We start from the raw sequence: 23043 nt of genomic DNA on the forward strand, positions 1-23043 counted from the left end.
AGCTCATTCCATTGCTTTGCTGCAAGGTAGGAGAAGGACCAACCTCTGCTTGTGCTATATCGGATGCGAGGGGTGATGGTTAGAGAAAGGGACGCAGAGGGGAGGTGTCTGGCAGGCTGATGGAAGTTCAAGTAGGCTAGTTCGCAGTTGTGTGGGGCCTTGTATGTCAGGGTCAGGAGCTTAAACTGGCATCTTTTCTGTATAGGGAGCCAGTGGAGTTCCCTGAGGTATGGGGTGATGAGGGTTCATCTAGGGAGGTCCAGTACAAGTTTGGCTGCAGCATTCTGTATGGTCTGTTGTCGTCGTCAGAGCTGATTGGCGATTCCCTGCGCAGAGAGCATTTTAAATGTCTTACGAAGCATGCAGAGGATGAAGAAGCAGAAGGAGAAGGAGGAGATGGAGTTGACCAGAGTCATCCTGGTTAGCTCGTTGCCAGAATGATGCCTAGGTTCCTAACGTGTATCACACACAAAGAGGGGTTGTCCAAATGTTACCCCCTAGAGTCATGGGCCATAATGTATATATTCCAAATACCACTCACTCTTCAGGGATAGATTCAATACAATTTCTTTTGACAATAACATATCAGTTATTATTGTACAGTGATCTATTTTACATAATTTCTTTAATTTCAATCATCTTATTCATCAAACTCCATAAGGTATATACCGTTTTACTCCACAGGGTTACAATACCACAAATGCACCCATTACACATATTGCAGACAACGACAGGGCACCATTAGGCTGTATCATATGAAATCATCTGTACAAAATCCCTATATACAAACATGTCTACAACTGGCGACCACATGTGCCATGCAACTGTCATTGTGGTCGATCACAGTAGGTAGTCCATCAAATGTTACACCACTTGCCTATGTCCACTACTACTCTCCTATATTGTGGACCCAATTATATTATATTGGAGCATTGTTTTTGTTTTTGTATACTCTTAAAGCTATGTGATCCTTATACAGTCCTAAAGAGGTCAGAAGTCAAAAGGCTGAAACGCATCGGCATTTCCGGTGAAGTCCTCTATGAAATCATAAAAGAGACAACTAAATAATACTGCCATCAGCCTTGCGTCCACAATGTAAGAGAGTAGTAGTGGACATAGGTGAGTGGTGTAAAATGTGATAGGCTATCTGCTACCTCAATGACAGTTGCATTGCATAAATGGCTGCCAGCTGTAGACATGTTTGTATATAAGGATTTTGTACAGATGATTTCATATGATACACCCTATGGGTGCCTTGTCCTTGTCTGTGATGTGTAATGAGTGAATTTTTCGTGTTAAAATGGTATATACCCTATGGAGTTTGATGATTAAGATGATTGAAATTAAAGAAATTGTGTGAAATAGATCAATAACAAATACAATAATAATTGATATATTTTGTCAAAAGAAATTGTATTGACTCTATCCCTGGAGATTCAATGTTATTTGGAATACATATAGGTTTCTAACATGGTCAATGGGGCTAGGAGTATGTCCGAGCTCCAAGGGCCACCAGGATGCATCTGATGGAGAACTTTTGTTTCCGAAAATCCGTACCTCTGTCTTGTCCATGCTGAACTTCAGGCAGTTGTCCTTCATCCAGTTGGCAATCTCTGCCATGCAGTTGTGGAAGTTGGTCTTGGTGTCGGTGGCTTCTTCAGCGAGGGAGAGGATGAGTTGTGTGTTGTTGGCATAGGATATGATGTTGAGTCCTTGGGTTTTGGTGATGCTGAACAGAGGGCTGCACAAGGATCCTTGGGGAACACCACAAATGATTTCCGTGTGCTCGGAGGAGAAGGTGGACTTTTTGTGTTCTTCCGATGAGGAAAGAGGCAATATGAATGCCTATGTTGTGCAACCTTGTGATGAGTGTGTGGTGGGAGATAGTATTGAAGGCTGCCAAGAGGTCTAGGAGGATCTGAGCTGCAGTCTGTCCTCGGTCGAGTAGGTGCTCTGATGTCGTCAGTAGCTGCAATGCGGACTGTCTCGGTACTGTGGTTGCTGCAGGATCCAAATTGGGAGGAGTTGAGTACGAGGTTTTATTCCAGATGTGAGGAGAGTTGTTGGTTGATGGCTTTTTCTAATACTTTGGCAGGGAAAGGGAGCAGGGAGATTGGTCTGTAGTTAAGCTGAGGTCTGCAGATGGTTTCTTTAGTAGGGTGATGATGTCGGCATGATCCCAGTCCCCAGGGAAGGTAGCTGTTTCAATTGAGGGGTTGCACAAGGTGGTGATTAAGTGGCTGATTCTGGCTTCGCCTAGGTTGAAGATGTGCTGAGGGCATGAGTCAGTTGGGGCTCCTGAGTGGACAGAGTTCATGATGGAGGAAGTGTCCTGTGGGGCAAGCTGGATCCAATCGGTTAGTCTGATGTCTGTGGGAGTAGTGGGGTCGTTGTGTTGCTTGAAGGAGTCCGTGGCCTCGGGCTAGGTTTTGAGGATTCATTAGATGGCGATCTTGTTGTGGAAGAAGTTTGCAAGGTTGTCGCAGAATTCCTCTGATGGGATAATGTTATTTGTTCCAGCTGAGGGGTTGGAAAATTCTTTGACGGTGTTAAAGAGTTCTTTGATCTTTTTGAAGCTTGATACAATGTGTGAGGCACTTTCCTTTGATTCTTTCAACTGTCTGTGGTAGAGGTTGAGGGCTGTCTTGAAGACAATCTTGTCGGTCTGGTCCTTGCTGGTGTGTCATCTCCTTTGCAGTTTTTTACAGTGTTGTTTAGTGGTTCTGAGGTGACCTTCTGTGTATGTTGTTTCCGATAGGAGTTTCGCTGTCAGCACAGTTGGTGATCCAGTAAAGTTTCTGATGTTCTGGTTTAGGTTGTTGGAGAAGATTGGTAGGGTGGTGTTAAGGGCATTGTTCCATGTGTCCTTTGAGATTTTGTTCCAGCTGTGGTAGGGGGCCTTGGGCAGACTGGGGCCTGAGGTCCGTGAGCTGGTGATATTGAAGTGGGCGATGGAGTGACCAGTCGTGATGAGGCTGTACCAGATACAGTCGCTGGAGGTGAAGATGGGGTCTAGTGTGTGGCCTGCGATGTGTGTTGAGTGAGTCAGATGTTGTTCATGCTGTCAAGGAGATTGATAGCATTGATGTCATTGTGGTCATCAAGATGGAAGTTGAGGTTGAAGAGCAAAATGTAATTGTTGAAGTCTATGGCAGAAGGTTGGAGTTCTTCAAGTACTGTGATGGTGATGTTGGGTACTGAAGTGGGGTTGAAGCAGGTCTCAGTGATGAAGTGGATGTCGGGTGTGAGGGTGGAAATGAGGTCCCAAATCTCAGTGGTGTGTTTACATAGCAAGAGTGTGTTTAGAAGGGTGCATGCGAGTTGGTGGTAGTGTCTGTGGTGTGTTCAGGGTGGGGCTGGTTGGCGGGAGGGTGTGTGTGCTGTGACAGTTGAAGTGGCAGTGGATGAAGATGAAAGGTCCTACTGTGGAGTGTGGGTTGGTGCGGTGGCCGTGTTTGTTGTGGCGTCTGGAGTCGAAGGTATAGAGCTCAGCAATGGTGTATCTTGAGGGGCGGGGCGGGAGGGCCAGGGGTCATATCGCTTGGTGTGATCCAGGTGCAGACCGGCTTACTTTTGGTGCGTGTTAGAAATTAGGTCTCTAGTTGGCAGTCGGTTTGCACCCTGTCCAAGTAGGGACCCTCACTCTAGTCAGGTTAAGGGAGATACCCGCTCAGATAACCCCTGCTCACCCCCTTGGTAGCTTGGCATGGGCAGTCAGGCTTATCCCAGAAGCAATGTGTAAAGCATTTGCACATAACACACAGTAATAAGTGAAAACACTACAAAAGGAAACCACACCAGTTTTAGAAAAATAGCCAATATTTGTCTATATAAAACAAGACCAAATACCATAAAAAATCCAACATACAGTAGTAAAAATATGAATTCTGCAAGATTTACTAAAAAATTCAGTTCCTTGAAGTCAATAGCTCCACCTGGGGCTATCGCGGCGTTGTGATCAGCAAAACCAACAGTTCAAGCCGGCCGCGGCGTTGCGGGCCAGCTACGGTGTTGGGTAGACCAACAAACAGTACCTTGGATTTGCAGGGTGTCGTTATCCTCGCTGTGAGTTTCAGAGAGCGGCATCGCTGATGTCGTGGTGTTGGTTCCGGAGTCTGTGCAGGAGTGGTCGGGCCCTTGAGGTCACACACGTTGCGGATCAAACTCCAGGCTGATGAAGTCAGGTGCGCCGGCTTGGATGGCGTCGGGCTGCAGTGCGAAGCGGGATGATGCGACGCACGGTGCCCATAGGTCACTGTTCAGGCAGCGGCTTGGTGACGGTGCTCAGCGGCGTCGGTGAGACCAGGGCTGCTGTGTGAGGTGGGGCGGTGCGATGTCCACAGGTCACGGTGCAGGCAGCGGCATCGTCGTTGATGAAGCGCTGTCGTTGGTAGGCCCAAGCCAGCGGTGCGGGATGGGACGGTGCTTTGTGACCCTCACAAGTGGCGTCCACAGGCCACAGTGCAGGCAGGATGGCTGGTGACGACACAGGAGTCGATGGTGCTGGCATCGGTGGACCGGGACTGCAGTGCGGGACAGGACGGTGCTTCATGTACCTCACAAGTGGTGTACACAGGCCACGGTGCAGGCAGTGGCGCCAGTGTCAGCAGGAGCGGCGGCGTCAGGGATGCCCAGGCTGTGGTGTGAGCAGGCGATGCCGGCGTGCGGGGGCCCACAGGTTGCGGTGCGAGCAGCGGCTCGATGAAGTCGTCCAATGACAGCATCAGTGAGGCCACGGTTGCGGTGCAAAGTGGGGCAATGCGACTCCATGCGGCGTCGGCAGGTCATGGTGCAGGCCAGCAGCGTTGTTGGTGGCATCGCAGTGGTCTCTCCTCTTGAACAGCACAAAACACACAGTTTCCAGTGCTGCAGGTCGAGGAAACTGAAGTCTTTGGTGTCCCTGAGACTTCCAATAGGAGGCAAGCTCTACTCCAAGCCCTTGGAGAACTGTCTCAAGCAGGACACACAGCAAAGTTTACCCTTTGCACTCTTTTCAGGCAGAAGCAGCAACTGCAGGCCAGTCCAGCAAAGCAACACAGCAGCACACCTCCTTCAGCTTTTCAGCTATTCTCCCGGGCAGAGATTCCTCTTGATTCCAGAAAGATTCTGAAAGTCTGGGGTTTTGGGTCTTCTTCTTATACCCAGTTCTGCCTTTGAAGTTGGCAAACTTTGAAGCAAAGTCTCAAGTGTTTCCAAGATCCTTCTCTGTCCAGGCCAGGCCCCAGACGCACACCAGGGGGTCGGAAACTGCATTGTGCGAGGGCAGACTCAGTCCTTTCAGGTGTGAACGACCACTCCTCCCTCCTCTCTAGCTCAGATGGCTCATCAGGATAAGCAGGCTGTACCCCGCCCCCTTCTGTGTCACTGTCTAGAGAGGTGCCAAACAGCCCAACTGTCAAACTGACCCAGACAGACAATCCACAAACAGGCAGAATCACAGAATGGTATGAGCAAGAAAATGCCTACTTTCTAAAAGTGGCATTTTCAAACAGACAATTAAAAAAACAACTTCACTAAAAGATGTATTTTTAAATTGTGAGTTCAGAGACCCTAAACAGCGAAAACCGAATATGGCAGTATTTCACTGTTAGGACATATAAAACACACTAGTATATGTCCTACCTTAAACATACACTGCACCCTGCCCATGGGACTACCCAGGGCCTATCTTAGGGGTGCCTTACATGTAGTAAAGGGGAAGGTTTAGGCCTGGGAAGTGGGTACACTTGCCAAGACGAATTGGCAGTTTAAAACTGCACACACAGACACTGCAGTGGCAGGTCAGAGCCATGTTTACAGGCCTACTAATGTGGGTGGGGCAACCAGTGCTGCAAGCCCACTAGTAGCATTTGATTTACAGGACCTGGGCACCTTTAGTGCACTTTACTAGAGACTTACCAGTAAATCAAATATGCCAATCATGGATAAACCACTCAACAGTACACTTTACACAGAGAGCATATGCACTTTAGCACTGGTTAGCAGTGGTAAAGTGCCCAGAGTCTTAAAGCCAACAAAAACAGGTCAGAAAAAATAGGAGGAAGGAGGCAAAAAGACTGGGGATGACCCTGCAGAAAGGGCCATTTCCAACAGTGTGCCTGTTGCACATGTCCGCTGAGTGATCACGCTGAAGCCTGCATTAAGTAGGTCCTGGATTGGGCAGGGCATCTGTTGGTGAGAAGAATGGTGAGTGGGAAAACCTGGGCATCGACAGTGTCACTGGATCAGACTGTAACAAGGCGGAACTGGAGGCCACAGGCAAGTGGCAGCCTAGGAGTCCCGGTGCTTACTGATGCAGTTGTGCTGCAGCCTGCATTAAATAGATCTTGGGGTGAGTGGGTCTCCTGTTGGCTGCTCCTTTGACAGCTGTGTGTAGATTTTCTCCAGGTGACTGCCCAGTTTACCCATGTCCAATGCCAGCCATCACTGACCGGGCATTATGCTCCGAGCAGTTGATGAAAGAGGGATCGTCACAAGACAGCATTGACTGGCATGAAAGTCTGTACAAGAGAGTAGTAGGTGAGGGATCCACAGTCAGGAGGTGGAACACACTAAGAACGACAGGAAATGAAACTGTTCACTGGGAGAGAGAGGGGACAGAGCTCACAAACAAAAACAAAGAATGAGAGTGGTCATTGGGTGAGGGAGGAGGCTGACAAAAAAAAAATAAGGTTGGGAGGTTCTAGGAGATTGAAGATTGAGTAAGTGGAAAGGTGAGGCTTGCAAAGTTGCAACTGAAAATTATATCACTGTTAGAAATTTTCTATATGTACTTCTCAGACAGTGCTGTGCAGAAACCTTGAGTGTCCCAATGCTTCTTTCTTCAGAGTGAATATATGCCGTATGTGTTATTCACTGTTGAGGACCTAGGAGTTACAGCACTTCTTTTTTCTATTGATGTCTCTGTGTATCTCCGGAGGTAGATTTTCTCTGATTATTTCTTATAAATTCCCCATCTTTTCTCATAGGCTGGGCATGTCTGCTCCAAGGAGGAGCCTATCGGATGTACGAAAAGTGATCACTTCTGCTCATGAGGCCATCTCTGCGGATGAGAAACTCAGGTTTTATGATAACTGGGCCCAGGACTATGAAAGGGTAAGAGGGCATAGTCTATGCTTATTTGACCTGTTATTTAAAGTGCATAACCCAGCCAGTCAAACTCTCCACCCTGGTTAACACAAGCACTACTACTTTCTGAATAACACAACCGCATAATACTGTGTATCATGTGGAGGTGGGGTCACGCACACATACTGCCCAAACTGATACTGATCCTGTACATTAGACCATTGCTTCTTGTGGTTTCCAACACTATGGAATGAGGAAGACCCTTTGTTAGGCATGGAGTATTAACATATAATCGCAGCCACACCAGGACTCGAAAAATCATAAAAATGTTACTAGACCGGCATATTGAGTAACTTCAGTAATCTACCCAACCTAACTGAAATGTACCTGACCCGTAAACGTATCTCAAATTGTGTCATCCTAGGCAAATATTTTAGTTTATAGTTACCTTTTTCTCTATTCTCACATATGAGTGCACCTTCAATTATGTGAACTCAGCATTTCTGCTGTAGAAAAAAACCTCTTGTTTGATTAAATAGACTAAACTTTTGCTCCATGTATAATTAGAATCTAGCCCACATATAGAGAACACATGACCCATGATTTGCCTCTTAGTTTACTAATAGCATTTCCATCAGGGCAGGAGTGTTTCTCAGTTTATGTTTAAACACTCACTTTTAATAAATCTACTACTAAAGCATGATGTGGTAGCGCATGGTCAATTGCAGGTAGTAAATTTCCAGGAGATGTCCAAATAACTTCCCACTAACTTGCCGCTTTACTGATAAAGCTATATAGTGTATTAACAATAATCTGTGAACATTATGTTTCAGAAAACAAATATATCCTTTGCACATCACCAAGTAAAGTGTTCTGATTTGTTTTCATCCCATTTAAATATTTTTTTCATCACGCAGAAGTACAAAAAAATGGGCTTTCACAACTACTGAAATATATTTTTTAATGCTTGTATAGTTGACTTAGTTATGTAAATGTTGTGTGTTAGGAAACTCTGACACACTACAGCCCCTCATTTCTCACTCTTTGTAAAGCAGGTCAGAGAGTTCACTTTACAAAAGCCTGGAACCCTGCAGTCAGAAGGAAAATTAATTGTAAGAAGACAAACTGACGTTTGACCTCTGTCTCTGAACATAAAGCAAATGAGACAAGATAAAAACATGATTTAAAGGTGTCTTTATTGCTACTTCACTTTCTGGCTGAAAAAGAACAACTGGTGAGTAAGTCCTAAAAATAGCTTGCCCTGATAAAAATATGACTTGCCACAGTTAGTGGGCGAGTAGATTTTTCAAGGCACACACTCTTTTTCTTTCTGCCTCCCTCTATTTCTCTCTCTCCTCAAACTGATAATGACCCTTCACGTAGTAGCACTGCTTCCGGTGACCTCTAACACTGTGGTATAAGAGAGACCCTTAGTCATGAGTGCTAACAAGCAGTCTCAGCCACACAAACACGCCTAAAGTCCTGGAGAATTATGTACAAGGACAAAGTGGGATGGAAATAGAACCACATTTTATAGTACACTCTGTCAGCTAGCTGGGTCAAAACATTTGCTTGAACTGTTTAATGGTGGTCCACTCGCCACAAAGTTCCTCATGTAGCACTGTGCTTATTTGTTTATGCTGTTTCTGTCACACAAGAGCATTTTCATAGGTGACTGTATGGAACCTTTGGTCAGGTTTTCATTTTAGGCAATATGTAGCTTTGTGAGTGTCACTGTAGAGAGTGTTTGTGGGACAGTATCTACTCGGTGTGTTTCAGTTTGAATGTGTGTCTGTATGAAGCTGCAGTCTGATAGGCCACCGCCTGTGATGTCACAATAAAATTGCTCATTGGGAAGCTGCTTTGTGACTGAAAATCTTGGCAGTAGGATGCAGACCAGAGCATGTTGTGTGTTACTTATGTCAATGTTACAACATATATGGGTTCCAAGTACCAAGATGATAGTGAGGCTCGACTGGTAAGAGTTGGGGACTCCGTGTCTGAGGAGTGTGGTGCCCTGTTTCCTGTATTGCTGTGCTTACATTAAAAAGAAGAATCTTCATGCACTTACTGTCTTGTATCCATTTCTGAGGATAATGACTACCACAATTTGGCGACGGGCTGGTTGATGAGCCCACGCATGGTCTTCTCTGTGGAAAATCCTCATCGGTGTTGCCAGGCTCAGCATATGTAGCTTAGTCTGAGCAATTCCATAGATCATCGGACCGAAACAGTCGGAGCTTACGGTTGAGGTTGCAGTACATACCCTGCCTATATTACGTGGCTCTTGGGAATACTCGTTTCTTGAACAAAGCGCATTGATAAATGCTTTAAAAACGCTTTGCTGAACGCGTCTAGGCATCACAGGAAGTACTGGAAACAGGGGTAACTGGGAGGAAAAAAATAAAAATAAAGGAAGAAAAAGGGTTACAAAAAGGATCTTTAAGTTACAGGAAAACAGTAATTTACAGATTGCATCTCACCTTGCACAGTGCAATATGGCTCAGCAAAATGTCACTATTAATCTGCCACAAGCATTTTGGTCCACAGGAAATGAACCAATCCTAAAATGGGTGGAATGGAAAGACTGTTTTTTAAATTATATTTATGCAATTGATGAATAGAATAAAATGACATCAGAACAGAAAAAAAATATTCTTTTGCGCTCGTTGGGTCCTCTTGGCCTAAACACGTACAACAAAATGCCGAAAATTCCTGTAAGTGGGGATTTGAGTGTTTTTAATGCTGTTCTACAAGATCTTGATAAGTATTTTGCACCAAAGGTTTGCATGGGTATCGTCGGATATACATTTTTTCAGTGGAAACAAAGTAAAGTAAAGAAGAGTCCGTAGTTGATCATGTGGCTGATTTAAAAAGACTAGCAATTGATTGTAAGTTCAGTGCAATCCTGGGCGATTTGATAAGGGACCAACTTGGTATGCATACTAGTAATCAAACCATACAAGAAAGGTTGTGGATTAATGGAGATTCACCATTGGAGGATGTCTTAGCAATGGTACGGAAGGTGGAGATATCTGGAAGGTGTGTCTTGGAACTTAAGCAATCTGAAAAAGGAAGTGAATGTGTTTATAAGGTGACAAACTGGAAACAAGTGAAGGAACAGAGAACAAGTCACAAAGAAAAGAATGATAACAGTGGGAGAAGATCTTATAGGTGCGACAGCAGGGAACATTTAGCATATGCTAAAACGTGCCCTGCGTTGAAACAGAACTGTAGTAATTGTGGCATCAACAGGCATTTTGCAAGAGTGTAGAAGGAAAAGCAAAACTGTCAAGTGCATATATGATGGCAAGAGTCAGAGTGGAAGTGATGAGGGGGAGAAAAATACATACCCAGGAGATGCCGGAAGTGTACCAGGGAAGTTTGTACTAAATATAAATGACAACAGTGCAAAGGACAAACCTATATTTGAAATGTAAATTGGTGGTGTTCCTATTATGATATATGCAGATTCAGGGTCACCTTTTACCATAATCAACGAAGAAATGTGGAGGAGGAATTTTGTGGAGAAAATTGGTACACAATTGTTGAAACTGGATATAAATCCTGAAAGTTATACCGGCAAGAAGATCCACCTTTTGGGGTTCAGATGGTTACTATTTTCATTTAAGAATAGGAATGCTACGGACAAACTTGATGTGGCTAAAGGTGGACTATTGGTTCTTGGATGGAAGGACCAACGAAATTTACATACGGTGTTGGACCCAAATAGTGAAGAGAAAGTATTGGTGATGAACATGACTGTAGTGTTTTGAACATGGAAATGGAGAAGAAGTTCCCAAAGGTGTTCAGTAAACCATTGGGGAACTTGAATGAATTTGAACATGACATTGTGCTAAAGGGTGATGCTGTTCCGAAAATACACAAATTGAGGACTGTACCGATAATGATAAGGGACGATGTATCTAGGGAACTAGACAAACTGATACAAATGGATATTATCGAACCCATAGAGAGCTCAGAATGGATTTCACCAATGTTAGTGGCTTGGTGCAGCAATGGGAAAATTCATTCGTCTATGTAAAGACTTGTGTCATTTGAACAATAACATTGTTGTTGATCGTTTCCATTACCAAGGACCACAGAAATGGTCTCAAGTCTTAAGGGGGCAAAATGGTTCTCAAATATAGACTTATCTGCAGCCTATCACCAAATTTTGCTTTCCCCTAGGTCAAGGAAACTCACAGCATTCATCACACCTTTTGGGTGCTTCCAATTTAAAAGGGTGCCGTTTGGCCTAGCATCGTCTGCTGCTGTGTTTCAGCATTTAATGCATACATTATTTGGGAAAGTGAAGGGTGTGATGTTCTTTCAGGACTATATATTGGTGTTTGGGGAGAACAAGGAAGCACATGATGAGAGATTACAGAAGGTGCTAGGGGTGTCGGAGGACCAGGGTCTTACAGTGGAATTGAGTAAATGTAAATTTGCCGAAAGGAGTGTAAATTATCTAGGGCATGAAATCAGTGATGAAGGAGTGAAACCTAAATCATCTTTGATTGATGCCATTGTTAGGTGCTGGTGCACTATCAGTAAAGATGATGTTAGGTCATTCCTGGGGATGGCGAAATATTGTGCAAAATTCATTAAAACTTTTACAGAAAAGGTTTACAACATACGACTTTTGCTACAAAAGAATGTGAAATTTGTATGGAATTCAGAATGCGAGGAGGAATTTGTTAGAATTAAGAAAGAACTCAGTAAGGTAGCTCATCTAGGGAGTTTTGATCCTAAGTTGGACTGCTTTTTGACAACAGATGCCAGTAACAGGGGTCTAGGTGCAGTTCTGGCACAAAAAGATAGCAAAGGCAATGAAACTATTAGCTTTTTTGCCTCCAGCTCATTATCACCATCGGAGGAGAAATATCCCATCATAGAGAAGGAGGCATTGGCTTGTGCATGAGCATTAGAGCATCTTCATACGTTTGTGTGGGGGAAGACTGTCATCATCCAATGTGATCATAAACCTCTAATCAAATTACTTACGAGTGAAGGAAGTGTTGTCCGCTTCAGCGAGAATTGCTGGGTTATCCATGAGAATGATGGATTACTTGTACCGCATGGTGTATGTACCGGGTAAAAATAATTGTGTTGCTGACTGTTTGTCTAGAAGGTTGGCCCAAAAAGGATCAGTTATCTGAGTTGTGTAGACATTTTTGGGAAGTTAGGTCTGAACTTTCACTGGATAGGGATATCATTGTTAGAGGTAAGAAGATTATTCCTGGACTGCGGGAAGCAATTTTAACACACCGACCGCCAGGGTGGTATTGGCCGCTGGGCTGGAGACTTCGGTCTCCAGCCCGGCGGCCATCACAATCCCACCCTTGGGATTACAACCCGGGCTACCGCCATAGTTTTCATGCCAATCTTACCGCCACGAAAACCATGGCGGTAGGCACTATCAATGCCATGGAATCCCTTCCCTAGCACTGATAGGGGTCTCCCCTGCCCCCTCCCCCTCCCCAGAGTCCTCCCCTTCTCTCTCCCACCCCCCCACACATGTACACACGCACCCATAGACACGCACACATACCCACATCCACCCACGCATGCCCACATACATTGCCGCACACACGCATTCACAACACACAACATACAGTAATTCGCGCACTCATTCAACACGACTAAAACCTGCATGCACGCATACCAAAACATACACACACACCCCTCCCCCCAACCCCATCTCCTGTCGGAGAACCCGACTTACCTGCTTGTAGGGGGTCCTCCGACTGGAGACGGGCTGCGGCGCTGCTGTCATGATACTTTTGGCGGTGTTTTACTGGCATGGCGGAGCTGCTGTCAGCAGCGCCGCCTTACCGTCATCCGCCGCCATGACTGCCAGTGGTATTCCGCCAGCCTTCTGGCAGGCATGTTCGCAGTGTTACAGTGTTAGTTTTTAGTTTCTACGGGTCTGAGAGCTGGAAGGACCTGGCCCACTTTAAGCCCTGGTTGCACTATTGTTCTAGTGAATGGTCGTAGACTCTTCTGATTCAGGCGTTGATGAGATTGATGCCTAATGCAACATGTGCACCTCGTTTTATTGCTTACCTCTCTGATCCTGTTCAAAATCGTATGTGAGCGGCTGTCATCCCAATCGCTTTTTGTACATCATGAAAGTTTTGGCGAGGTGTCGTGTCATAGCCGACTTACCGAAGCATCTCTGCGGGAATTAAATAAAATGTACATGAACTTTGTTTTCCGTTTGCCTCTAATATGCACAATGTTTCAGCCAAAACAGCTTAAGGACTGACCTGTTAAAGAAGCGATGAGAAAAGTTAGAATGACTCGAATTTAATGCATTATATGTAGCTCCTAAGCACCAAATGTATCCCTTAAAGAAAAGGTGGAAGGAGCAGTGCTTAATTTGAGCCGGTGGTTGCAGGTGGAGCCCACCGGCACTCAGTTTTGGAGACCAGTACTTATTTTCCCTGGTCAGAGCCTCAAGCAAAAACGAGAGATACAAAGACAAAAGGAGGAAAGAAGGAGGTAGAGAAAGACGCAAATCAATAACAAAGGAAGAAGCCAGAAATGAAAAAACCATGCAAGAGCGAGGTAAAGACACAGGATAAGTCTGGTGGTGGATTAAGTGGGCATGAGGTAGAATCAAGACTATGCAGTCTTTGTAATCGAGACCCCGACATACACTGGCACAAGCTGCCGGCTTCTGAGTAAAAATGTAGGCCCGACACTTCTTCTTTAACAAATAAGCACTAAGAAGGGCAATCAGTTGGGATTTGGGTAAAAAATAAAGTGCCTTCTAATTGCTTGTTAAAGCTGATAATTAACAATAGACAACTGAGCATCTAAGAGAGGAGTAAGCTGTCTCTTTATGTGTGTGTTTTCCTGTTACAGTTATACAGTCAATAAGTGATGATTATCTTTGTAAAAGCCTGAGAAAAAGAAAGAACATGCTGAAGGAACTGAGAAAAGTAAATAAATAAAAAAAAGCTCACGCGTCACCTCCAGCACCAATATCTATCAGTAAGGAAAGGAATGCTCCCAAGGTTAACATTGGTAGAGGCAGCGCCATTATGCTTTACATGGGCAGGTACTCCTGGGCACCAGGTACTGCGGGCACCAGATACTTGCACTTCTCAAAATTGCAAGTGAGAGTACCAACACTTCTCAGCGGGATGTACCACACTTAATGGCAGAATATCTGGATCACTGAGTAGCACCAAGTACCCTGGGATAGAGAGTCCATGCCCTTTTATATTTCCATTTTAACCACTGGACAGGAGGGTAGCCAATCGGCTGGTAAGGTTAGAGTATCTTCTGATTGGACTGGTACTGGCCAGATTTAAATGCCCGAGGGCAAGTGTCCATTACAAACACAATTCTCCTTCATTACTAATAATCTCCAACATCAGGCATTCCAGAATGTACCGGTGTTTGACGATGTCTCTTTGGGTTTAGACGCTTACTCTGACGTCATTCACTGAATGGCCCCTTTAAGCAGTTAAATAACCTTTTTCAGCAATCACCATTACATTTGGATTGTTGGAATTTTTAAGCCCCGCCCCTCCGTTGATCAGTGCAGAACCGCTTGCAGGACATTCCACCAGGTTGGCTATTAGAACACCCCATTTTCAGCAGTGGAGTGTTTCTTTGAAGCGAGTCCCCTTAAGTTAGAACAGAGGCCTTTAAAGGTTTTCATTCTGTCCCCATCACGTATTATGTGATCGGTGTCCCTCCCAAAATTACATAACACATCATCGCAGTGGCAAAGCCGATGTGTGTTTAGTGTGAAACAATTAAAGCTAACCAAACGATTTAAGTGAGATTTGAAGGAGCAGTAGAAAAAAAACTATAAACTGTGTTTCCCTTTTCTTATGATAGATTTACCTGGATTATTTTAAGTGGAGGTGCCAAAGGGCCAGATGTACGACGCAATTCTATGGTTGCAAAATACAAAAATCAAGTTTTGCTGCTGCAAAATTGCCTTGTAGGATATACTATGCCTATTTTTGCGAGTTGGTATCCAGTTACCGACTCGCAAAATAGGGATTGCGGCTCACAGTTAGTAAGGGGCATTGCAAGGGCGTCCCTTCCTGATTGCGACTCATAGGCCCGTGTATGATTGTTTTGTGACAGTGAACGCAGTAGCAAAACAATCGCATTTACCACCACTTTCAAATTGGTGGTAACCCATTTGCAAACAGGAAGGGGTCCCAAAGGGACTCCTTCCCCTCTGTGAATGTGGGGGTCTACATTTTTTCAGAGCAGGCAGTGGTTCCACAGACCACTGCCTACTTTGAAAAAATGAAAAGTTAACTTTTCATTTTTTGTTTTTTAAACGCAGCCCGTTTTTCCTTTAACCACCCCTACCACTCATTAGTGCCAACCAAGTGCGGCCCGTCCCACAGTTTGAAGACCTGTGGGTTAGACTGTTAAACAGCTGTGGTGATGTGGTTAGAACCTGGACGTGTCACTTGGAATCGTGTGACATCGTATAGTGTGATGTCACAGAATTCCAGGAGTCAGACATAGAAGCAACGGTTTGTTGCGGTGCCTGTGCCCCTTTTCTATGGTTATTGATCTATTTGTTTTATTTAAATAAAGATACCCATCATAAAACATATTCACGACGACTCATTTCAACAGTCCTTGTTTTTTAGCTGTGTGGGGGAGGTCTCTTCCCTTCAGTAATAATTGTAGAGTATCCCCAGATATGAGCGTGTTAGAGTGACCCCTCTTTTTGAGATATGCAGTGGCCCATTCCAGGATGTCGTATCAAATTAGACTGTTTGGGGGGAAACCCATATTTTTATCTGTGAAGTGTCTCTTTCACAATGCACAGGATGCCCAGGTGAGCCTCTGTCATACACCCTCTATTCTCTGCAGGATGTGGATGTTCTGGAATACCGCGCTCCCCGCCTGGCCGCCGACTGTCTGGCATCCGCTTTCCCGACTGATCGCGATTCAAGACTGGTCTTAGATGTGGCTTGTGGCACAGGACTTGTGGCTGTGGAGGTAACAAGATGACCAAACTTCTGCTACTTCGTTCACAGTAGTCACTGTAAGCCTACAATTGAGTCAAAAATGTCACCACACTCTTGCTAGCGGTATTACCACACTCTGTAGCACCACCTCATCCCCTCTCCTTGCTCTAGTCTTTAGGCCTGTGAGAGGACACCCACCTGTTTCTGACAAACACTCCATTGCAAAGTTTTTAGCAAACAAATGTTACACACTATTCCGTTCCATCTCTTCCCCATTCTCCTAATCTTCAACATAGATTCTCACAGAAAACATAGTTGTGGTAATTATCTTCGTACTTTGTCCCGGTTGTGTTGGTTCACAATTGCGTCAAATGTCTGTTTACCCCAAAATAGATATTGTGGGATGGCCGCTGTGGTATTCATTCCTCTCTCCTCCCAGATGTCACCAGATCAAACGCAAGGTCTGTAAATGGAGTAACAAGAGATCCAGAAGTTAGGCATTTTCTGGCCCATTAGCCTGACGCATTGAAGATTTGTTGGCCTCCCACAAAGGCATAGGACCCCCATACATCATTCTTTCAGGGTTTGTGCTGGAGGGGTAGTTTATTTATTTTTTTACAGAAAATAAGACAATGGTAAGTTGCAGTTCGGATAGTGAAAGCATACATATTGTATTTGAATTGTCATCACATCTCAAAACATCATCCTGTAACAAGATATAGAGGAGAAGAAAATATAAACCAAAACAACTGTAATGGTGGAGTCTGCTGAGGATATAAGTAATGCATTCCTTTTTCATGTTGTTGGAGTGTATTGGTGGTTCGTGAACTTTGCCATTATCTCAAAAGTGTGTCATGAGCATTGTGGCACAGTCGTGGGTGGTGAACACTAATGCCTATGTGTCGGTGATAGGTAACAGCACTGGAGAGTGTGTTGCATGTTGGTGGCCATGCAGGGTTGCACATCTTGCGACTGTATCGCTCTTTCTTTCTTGGGCTCCCCGTGTTCTCCCTGGGGTCCTTCTACGCCCGAGCCTTCAGGCGGGGGAATGTTGGGGTGTTGTCCCTCCAGTATATGGGTCTGTAATGTGCCCTATACCCACTCACATGTTTTGTTCGTCAATTTGTGTTGGTGTGTCCCCTTGGTGCTGGGAGAAATTGCTCTTCAGGGTGAGTGTGTGTTGTTTTTTTGCTTCAAAGTTCTCAATATAAGTCTCCCAGCACCCATTACCCATTCTATTCCTGTATGTATTAGCCTGAGGGCATTTTCTTCGGCATGCGCCAATGTCAGCAATTTGGTGAGCCAGAGTTGTGTGTCCGGGGTCATGGGTTCCTTCCATGATATTACAATTTGTTGCTTAAACAGGACAAACGCTAAGTCAATAAATCTATGCAGGTGTTTGTCACCTTTAGCATGGGGGCAGAGACCCAATAAGCAGGACTTGGGTGTTGGTGTAAGCCTGTGTTCCACAAGTTCTGAGATGGTAGCCGTGACCTAATTCCAGGCCAGCTGCACCATGAGCACTCCCAGATCATGTGGTAGAATCCGTCTTCCAGAAGCTTACACCTACGGAATTCGGGAGTCAGTGCTGGGAGCATGCGCTCAATGCATTGAGGGGAGAGTTAGGTGTGATGTACATAGTTGAATTGTGTGAAACAGAATCTTGGGTTTCGGGACACCTCTTTCATGTGCTAGAGTGCTCTGGACCAAGCCTTCTCTGATAGATCACTGTTCCACCTGGCCCACGCCCCCTCGGTGCTCCCTGGTGGGCGTGAGTTCAGTGGTGTGTAATATGGTGATAGCTCGGCATATGCCTCCGTGATTTAGAAGAACATGAAGTGTTGTTCTGCTCCCCCGGTATTCCAGGTGGTATGCACTGCGTGTTTTATAGCGTGATATGTCAGGAAGTGGTCAGCTCCTGTGCCATAGGTGCCATAATGTCTTGGAAGGGCATGAGGTTGCCATCCTAAAATAGATCTCCCAGTTGGCCAGTCCCCGCCTCCCTCCACAGTTCCATGTCATGTCTCTGCATCACCTTGTGGAGTCCCGGTAGGTGCCATATCACTATTGATGGGGAGTACGGAATATGGAGACCTGTGGCAGCACATTTGAGTCACTGTCATTTGGCGTGTCTCCGTCTGTGGGCGACTTTCCAGGTCTGTCAGCTATGCGTAAATACTCATCCCTCCTAGAGTTGCACCGATGGCTGCCCTCTCTGGACAAGCAGTTGTTTGCAACCAGCGCAGTGCATATTGCAGTTGTGCCGGTGCATGATACAATTCATAATTTGCACACTGAGTCCTCCCTCAAGTACAGGTCGCAGCAGGATGGTGAGAGCTACTTGCCTTCATTCCGCACCTCATATAAATTCAAACAGGATGCCATGTAGCTCTCGGAAGAAGTATCTAGGGAGCCTGATGCTGCAAAGAAGTAGAGTAGGTGGGGTAGCAGCAACATTTTGGAGATCGCCACTTAGCCCAGCGGGGAAAGGGGCAGTGAGTGACAGAAGGGTAGAGATCTGCAATTTGATTCTAGATCCCTGTATACGTTGCCTTCTTTAATGTCTTTGTCTGTGTGATATATCTGGATGCCTAGGTATTTAAAGGTATCCTAACACCATCTAAGCCAGAGTCCCAGTGGGGCTGTCCTGTTCAGGTCTGGTGTTGGTGCTAAAGTGAAAAACCATGATTTGGGCCACTTTACCTTGAGCCCTGAGATGGTGTAGAATTTGTCTAGTAAGATCATCAAGCCCGGTAGGGAGGCCCCACCCACTGTAAGAAAACTAGGACATCCTCTGCATATAATGAGACAATGTGGTGCATGCCTCCTTCTGAAATCCCCCAGTGTTATGGTCATAGGCTCAGTTGGCAGCTGAAAGAGGAGACACCCCTACCTAGTGGCCCACTGTATTATGAAACTGTACGAGATCAGCTGACCTTTCCAAGCTCTCTCCATGGGTTCTTGTACAGTGTGCAAATCCAACTCAGTTGTCCGGGTCCAAACCCTATGTATTCTAGAGTCAGCAGTAAGACGTCCCAACTCAGGGTGTCAACTGCCTTTTCGATGTTCAAGACATTCCGCCACCCAGCCATGGGCCTCAGATGGGGTATTCCGGATGGGGCTCAACAGAAGTTGGATGGTTATGAAGGTTCTACGCCCAGGTATGAACCCTTATTGATCATCGTGCACTATGGTGCCAATTTACCTATACCCTGCCTGGTATTTTATAATTTAGGCTCAGAAGTGATAACGTTCGGTAAGAGTGTACGTCTAATGGGTCCCAACCTAGCTTGGGTAGGACCACAATCAGAGCCTCGCTAAGTGAGTTTGGGAATTGACCTGTTATTCTGGTCTCGTTGAACACCTGTAGTAGATGTTGGGTGACTTGGGCAGAGAATGTGGCGTAATATTCAATCAGTAGCCCATCAGTTCCTGGCGTCCTGGTCCAGGCAGTTTGAGTGATAGCTGCTCGTATTTTCTCTAGTTGGAGTAGCTCATCTAAGTCAGCCTGCTGAAGCGGGGACAGTTTGGTCAGCAATAGCTCTTGTAAGAATCCACACAATTCGCTCCGAACGTGGAGAGTCTGTGGTCTTGTACAGAGACTGGCAGTAGTCCCAGAATGTGGCTATAATGGACTCTTGTGTGGTGGTGACTAGTGTACCATTGTCTACTGTACTAGCTCCTATCTGGGAATGCCACAGGTTTTCTTTTACCCGCCATGTAAGCAGCCTGCCCGAGCGGTCCTCCTTGGCAGGTAGCATGATCATGCGCCACTTGTGGTTGTACTTCCCCAGGTGCATTTCTGCTTCACTGCGCTGTTTACGCAGCCACTGGTTACTCAGCCATCGAGGTCCGGTTGGCCACTTTAGTTTCGAGAGGGCGCAGCTCCCACTCAAGGGCCATCAATTCCCCCTACATGTGTCGGCGTATCCCCCATGTGGCGGTCATGCAGGGACCTCGTGTTACCACATTTTTGCATCTAATTTCAGTACTCAGGACAGGGTGGATCCTTTATTGAGGTCAAAGTATTGGGTGACACACTTCGGCAGGTCTTCCCTGAATGGTGGGGGTCGAAAAGCATTTCGGTCTGCAGCCTCCAAGTGGGTATGCTGGGGTCAGGCCTGCCCCACTGCAGGGCTGGTTGCAAAGGGAGGCAAGCTCAGAGGGTGGAAGCCAGATATTCTGATCAGATAATCTGTACCCCCAGTTGCTCGGTGCATAGGAAGAGGTCCAGCCTGGTGTGAATGTTTGAGACAGGGGAGTAGAACAAGAATTTGCAATCCAACAGGTGCCCTAGGCACCATGAATCATGTAATCGTCTTTGGGCCAGCCAGATGTGGAAGTGTTGCATTATGCAGATACATGCACTGTTACATGGAGGGGATGACAGAGCGGCCAAGGTCTATGTTCAGCACACAGTTACAGTTAAAGTCGCCACCACATATCCTCAGAGAATGTGGGTCCCATTAGAGCGCAGGGGTAAGTGTGTCCAGGAAGCTTGATTGGTTGGTGATGGGCGCATATACTCCCATAAAGGTGAGAGGAGCCCCTCCGTTAATATGTAAACCCCTCCTGTGTCTACACTGAGTGTCTACTACATGTGAAACCCCAGGGGCAATGCAAATGAGTACTCCACATGTGTAGACCGATGCAGATGTGCAGTACACCTGTCCCCTCCATTTTGCGCTGACCTTAATCAGTTCTGCAAGCCTTAGGTGTGCCTCTTGCAGCATAGCTATGTGCGTGTAGGTAGTGGCTCTTGAGGTAAGCATAAATTTGGTAGCGTTTGGCAGGAGTAGCCATGCCACGCACATTCCATGTCATAACGTTATATAGTGGGGGGTGATTACCTATATGGGTTCTCATACTGTGTGTCTGTAGTGCCAGGCCAGTATGCTGTTTTCCTGTGGATGTAGTGCCCTGTGAAAGTTGCTACCCCTCACTGCAACCAACCATGTTTGTGATGTTGTGTTGAAAAACACCAGCAACTCGAAAAGACTCCGTTAAAGCAATACAGTAATAATAAAACAAAAGAACCAAAAGGGCTTTTCCACTCCCAAGTCAGGTGGCTCTTGCATCCCCAGCCATACCCCCCCAATGTTTAAACAAATGAATAAACTTATTAGAAGGTGTAATATGTCCTCTTTGGAATCCATGTGGAGGCATCTGTCATCGGCTATTCGAGTTTTCCACAGGCTATGCTCATCTCAGATAACTCTGTATCCGGCCTACTGAAGTGGTTGTAGTTGCCCGTGATAGAGATGCCCTAGACAGTTTTCCTTCCCCTGCCGTGATCAGGGCCGCTGTCCTAGGAAAGCGTTCATTGTAGGTCATCTGCTGCTCACAGTGTGAGTTCCATGATTAGTGCTTGTTGTTGAAGTCTCAGAGTCACTCATGTCCGAGCCGAAATTCCAAGACACACCAAGATCTCATCAGAACAAAAGGATTGTGCTGTGAAGCCTCCGCTACCACTCGTGCCTACTCTACGGCCACCTGGTCGTGAGTGGGGTGAGTACTGATGTTCCTCGTTTAGGTCGGAGCACCACCCACTTGCTGACCGCCTGGTTCTCTGCGGTAGTGTGAGCCAGTCCTTGAGCATTGAGCCAGATCCACACATCCTCCAAGGTTGAGAAAATGTGGGATGTCTCGCCATCAAGTACTTTGAGTTTTGCCAAAAACAAGAATGAGTATTTGATCCACAGCTCTCAGAGACGTTGTTTGACTTTTGTGTAAGAGCCGCAAAGTCGATGTACTTCTGCTGTGAAGTCAGGGTATGCTGCAGTCTCTGCATTTTCGTAGCACCAGGGGCCCTTCACCTGGAACTGTTGTAGCACAAGGTCACGATCGCCGTAGTTAAGGAGATGAGCAATGGCTGGTCATGGTAAGGCTCCATGGGGTGGTGTCTTTTCAGGTATGTGGTGCGCCCACTCTACAGAGAAGAGTTTCAGACCTCAGTTTTCCAGGACTGTGTTCATCAGCCAATTTTCAATGAAGAGTAAGCAGACCAAGCCTTATAGTTCTAACATGATGGAATTCACGTGGGGCTGTGGGTGACTAAAGCATGGGGCCAGTGCACGGCTGCTTATGCCCTCTGAGAAGGTCCCTGGTGGACTGGGATCCAAGGAGACATTTGGAGGGCGATTTGTCTGTTGTTTTCTCTGATACACCTCCATCTCGTACCTTTGCTTGTATTGTGGGCGTACTCCAGCAACTTCACATGACCCATCCTTTCAACTTCTAAACAAAGTGGCAACAAATTACTTACATAAGGAATTCTTTACAAAGTTAAATCAAATGAGGGAAATATGTGGCCTTCATGTTATCAAAGAATCTTTCAGGAATTGTATGGTGCTGAGGACAGAGGCAAACTTCAGGCCAAACGATAATTCAGTTGTCAAGAAAGAAGCATGAGATGGTGTTATGAAGCTTCCTTATTAGATCGGTCTCAGTGGTTGGATGCTGCTCCCCAGGAGCTGGCTAATATGATGGAACTCAAAATACATCTGGATTCTTCAAAGATCGGGATGTATCTCTTAATGAGCCAGACTCCTCTTCGGATGTAGTGATTAGGATGAGGAATGGTAACCAGGATTAATGATGAATATGGGTAAGTAGTTTGAGCATTACCAATACCACCATTTTGTCTGTGGACATTTCAAGTGTCTGCTTTATGAAGTGTCGCTGCCACTTCTTTTACATGGTCACCGTACCCCTACATGTCATTACACATACTTCAGACAGACTGCTACATTAACACTGTCTCCACACCCTTGACATTCATTAAGTGTCATGTTTTCAGTGTGTTTATGCTGCAGTGCTAATTCTCACTTCCATTTCTTCAGCCCCTTCTCTCCTGTGAGCCTTCTTTCAATCGGTACTTCAGCTATATCCCCTCTAAGCCTCCTCCCTTTCATACCAGATGCCACAGTTTTGTCCCTACAGATTCCCCATTTATCTCCTCACTTCATCCTTATTAGGCCTTTGTCTGCGACCTGTGTGAGTCGAGGGCAAA

General features: G+C 45.7%; 1 protein-coding gene across 2 annotated transcripts in view; it reads left to right on the top strand.

Moving 5' to 3' along the window:
• METTL27 (methyltransferase like 27) overlaps window positions 1-23043 on the top strand; it is a 60986-nt gene that overhangs the window by 14092 nt on the left and 23851 nt on the right. For both annotated transcript variants that reach the window (XM_069226836.1, XM_069226835.1), the window contains exons 2-3: window positions 6969-7095; window positions 15934-16062. In XM_069226836.1, the coding sequence (XP_069082937.1) occupies window positions 6976-7095; window positions 15934-16062 (249 nt within the window). In that variant the 5' untranslated portion in view covers window positions 6969-6975. The remainder of the gene's footprint in view (window positions 1-6968; window positions 7096-15933; window positions 16063-23043) is intronic.

The sequence above is a fragment of the Pleurodeles waltl genome, chromosome 3_2 (assembly GCF_031143425.1).
Source record: "Pleurodeles waltl isolate 20211129_DDA chromosome 3_2, aPleWal1.hap1.20221129, whole genome shotgun sequence".
In the NCBI taxonomy this organism is placed as follows: Eukaryota; Metazoa; Chordata; class Amphibia; order Caudata; family Salamandridae; genus Pleurodeles; species Pleurodeles waltl.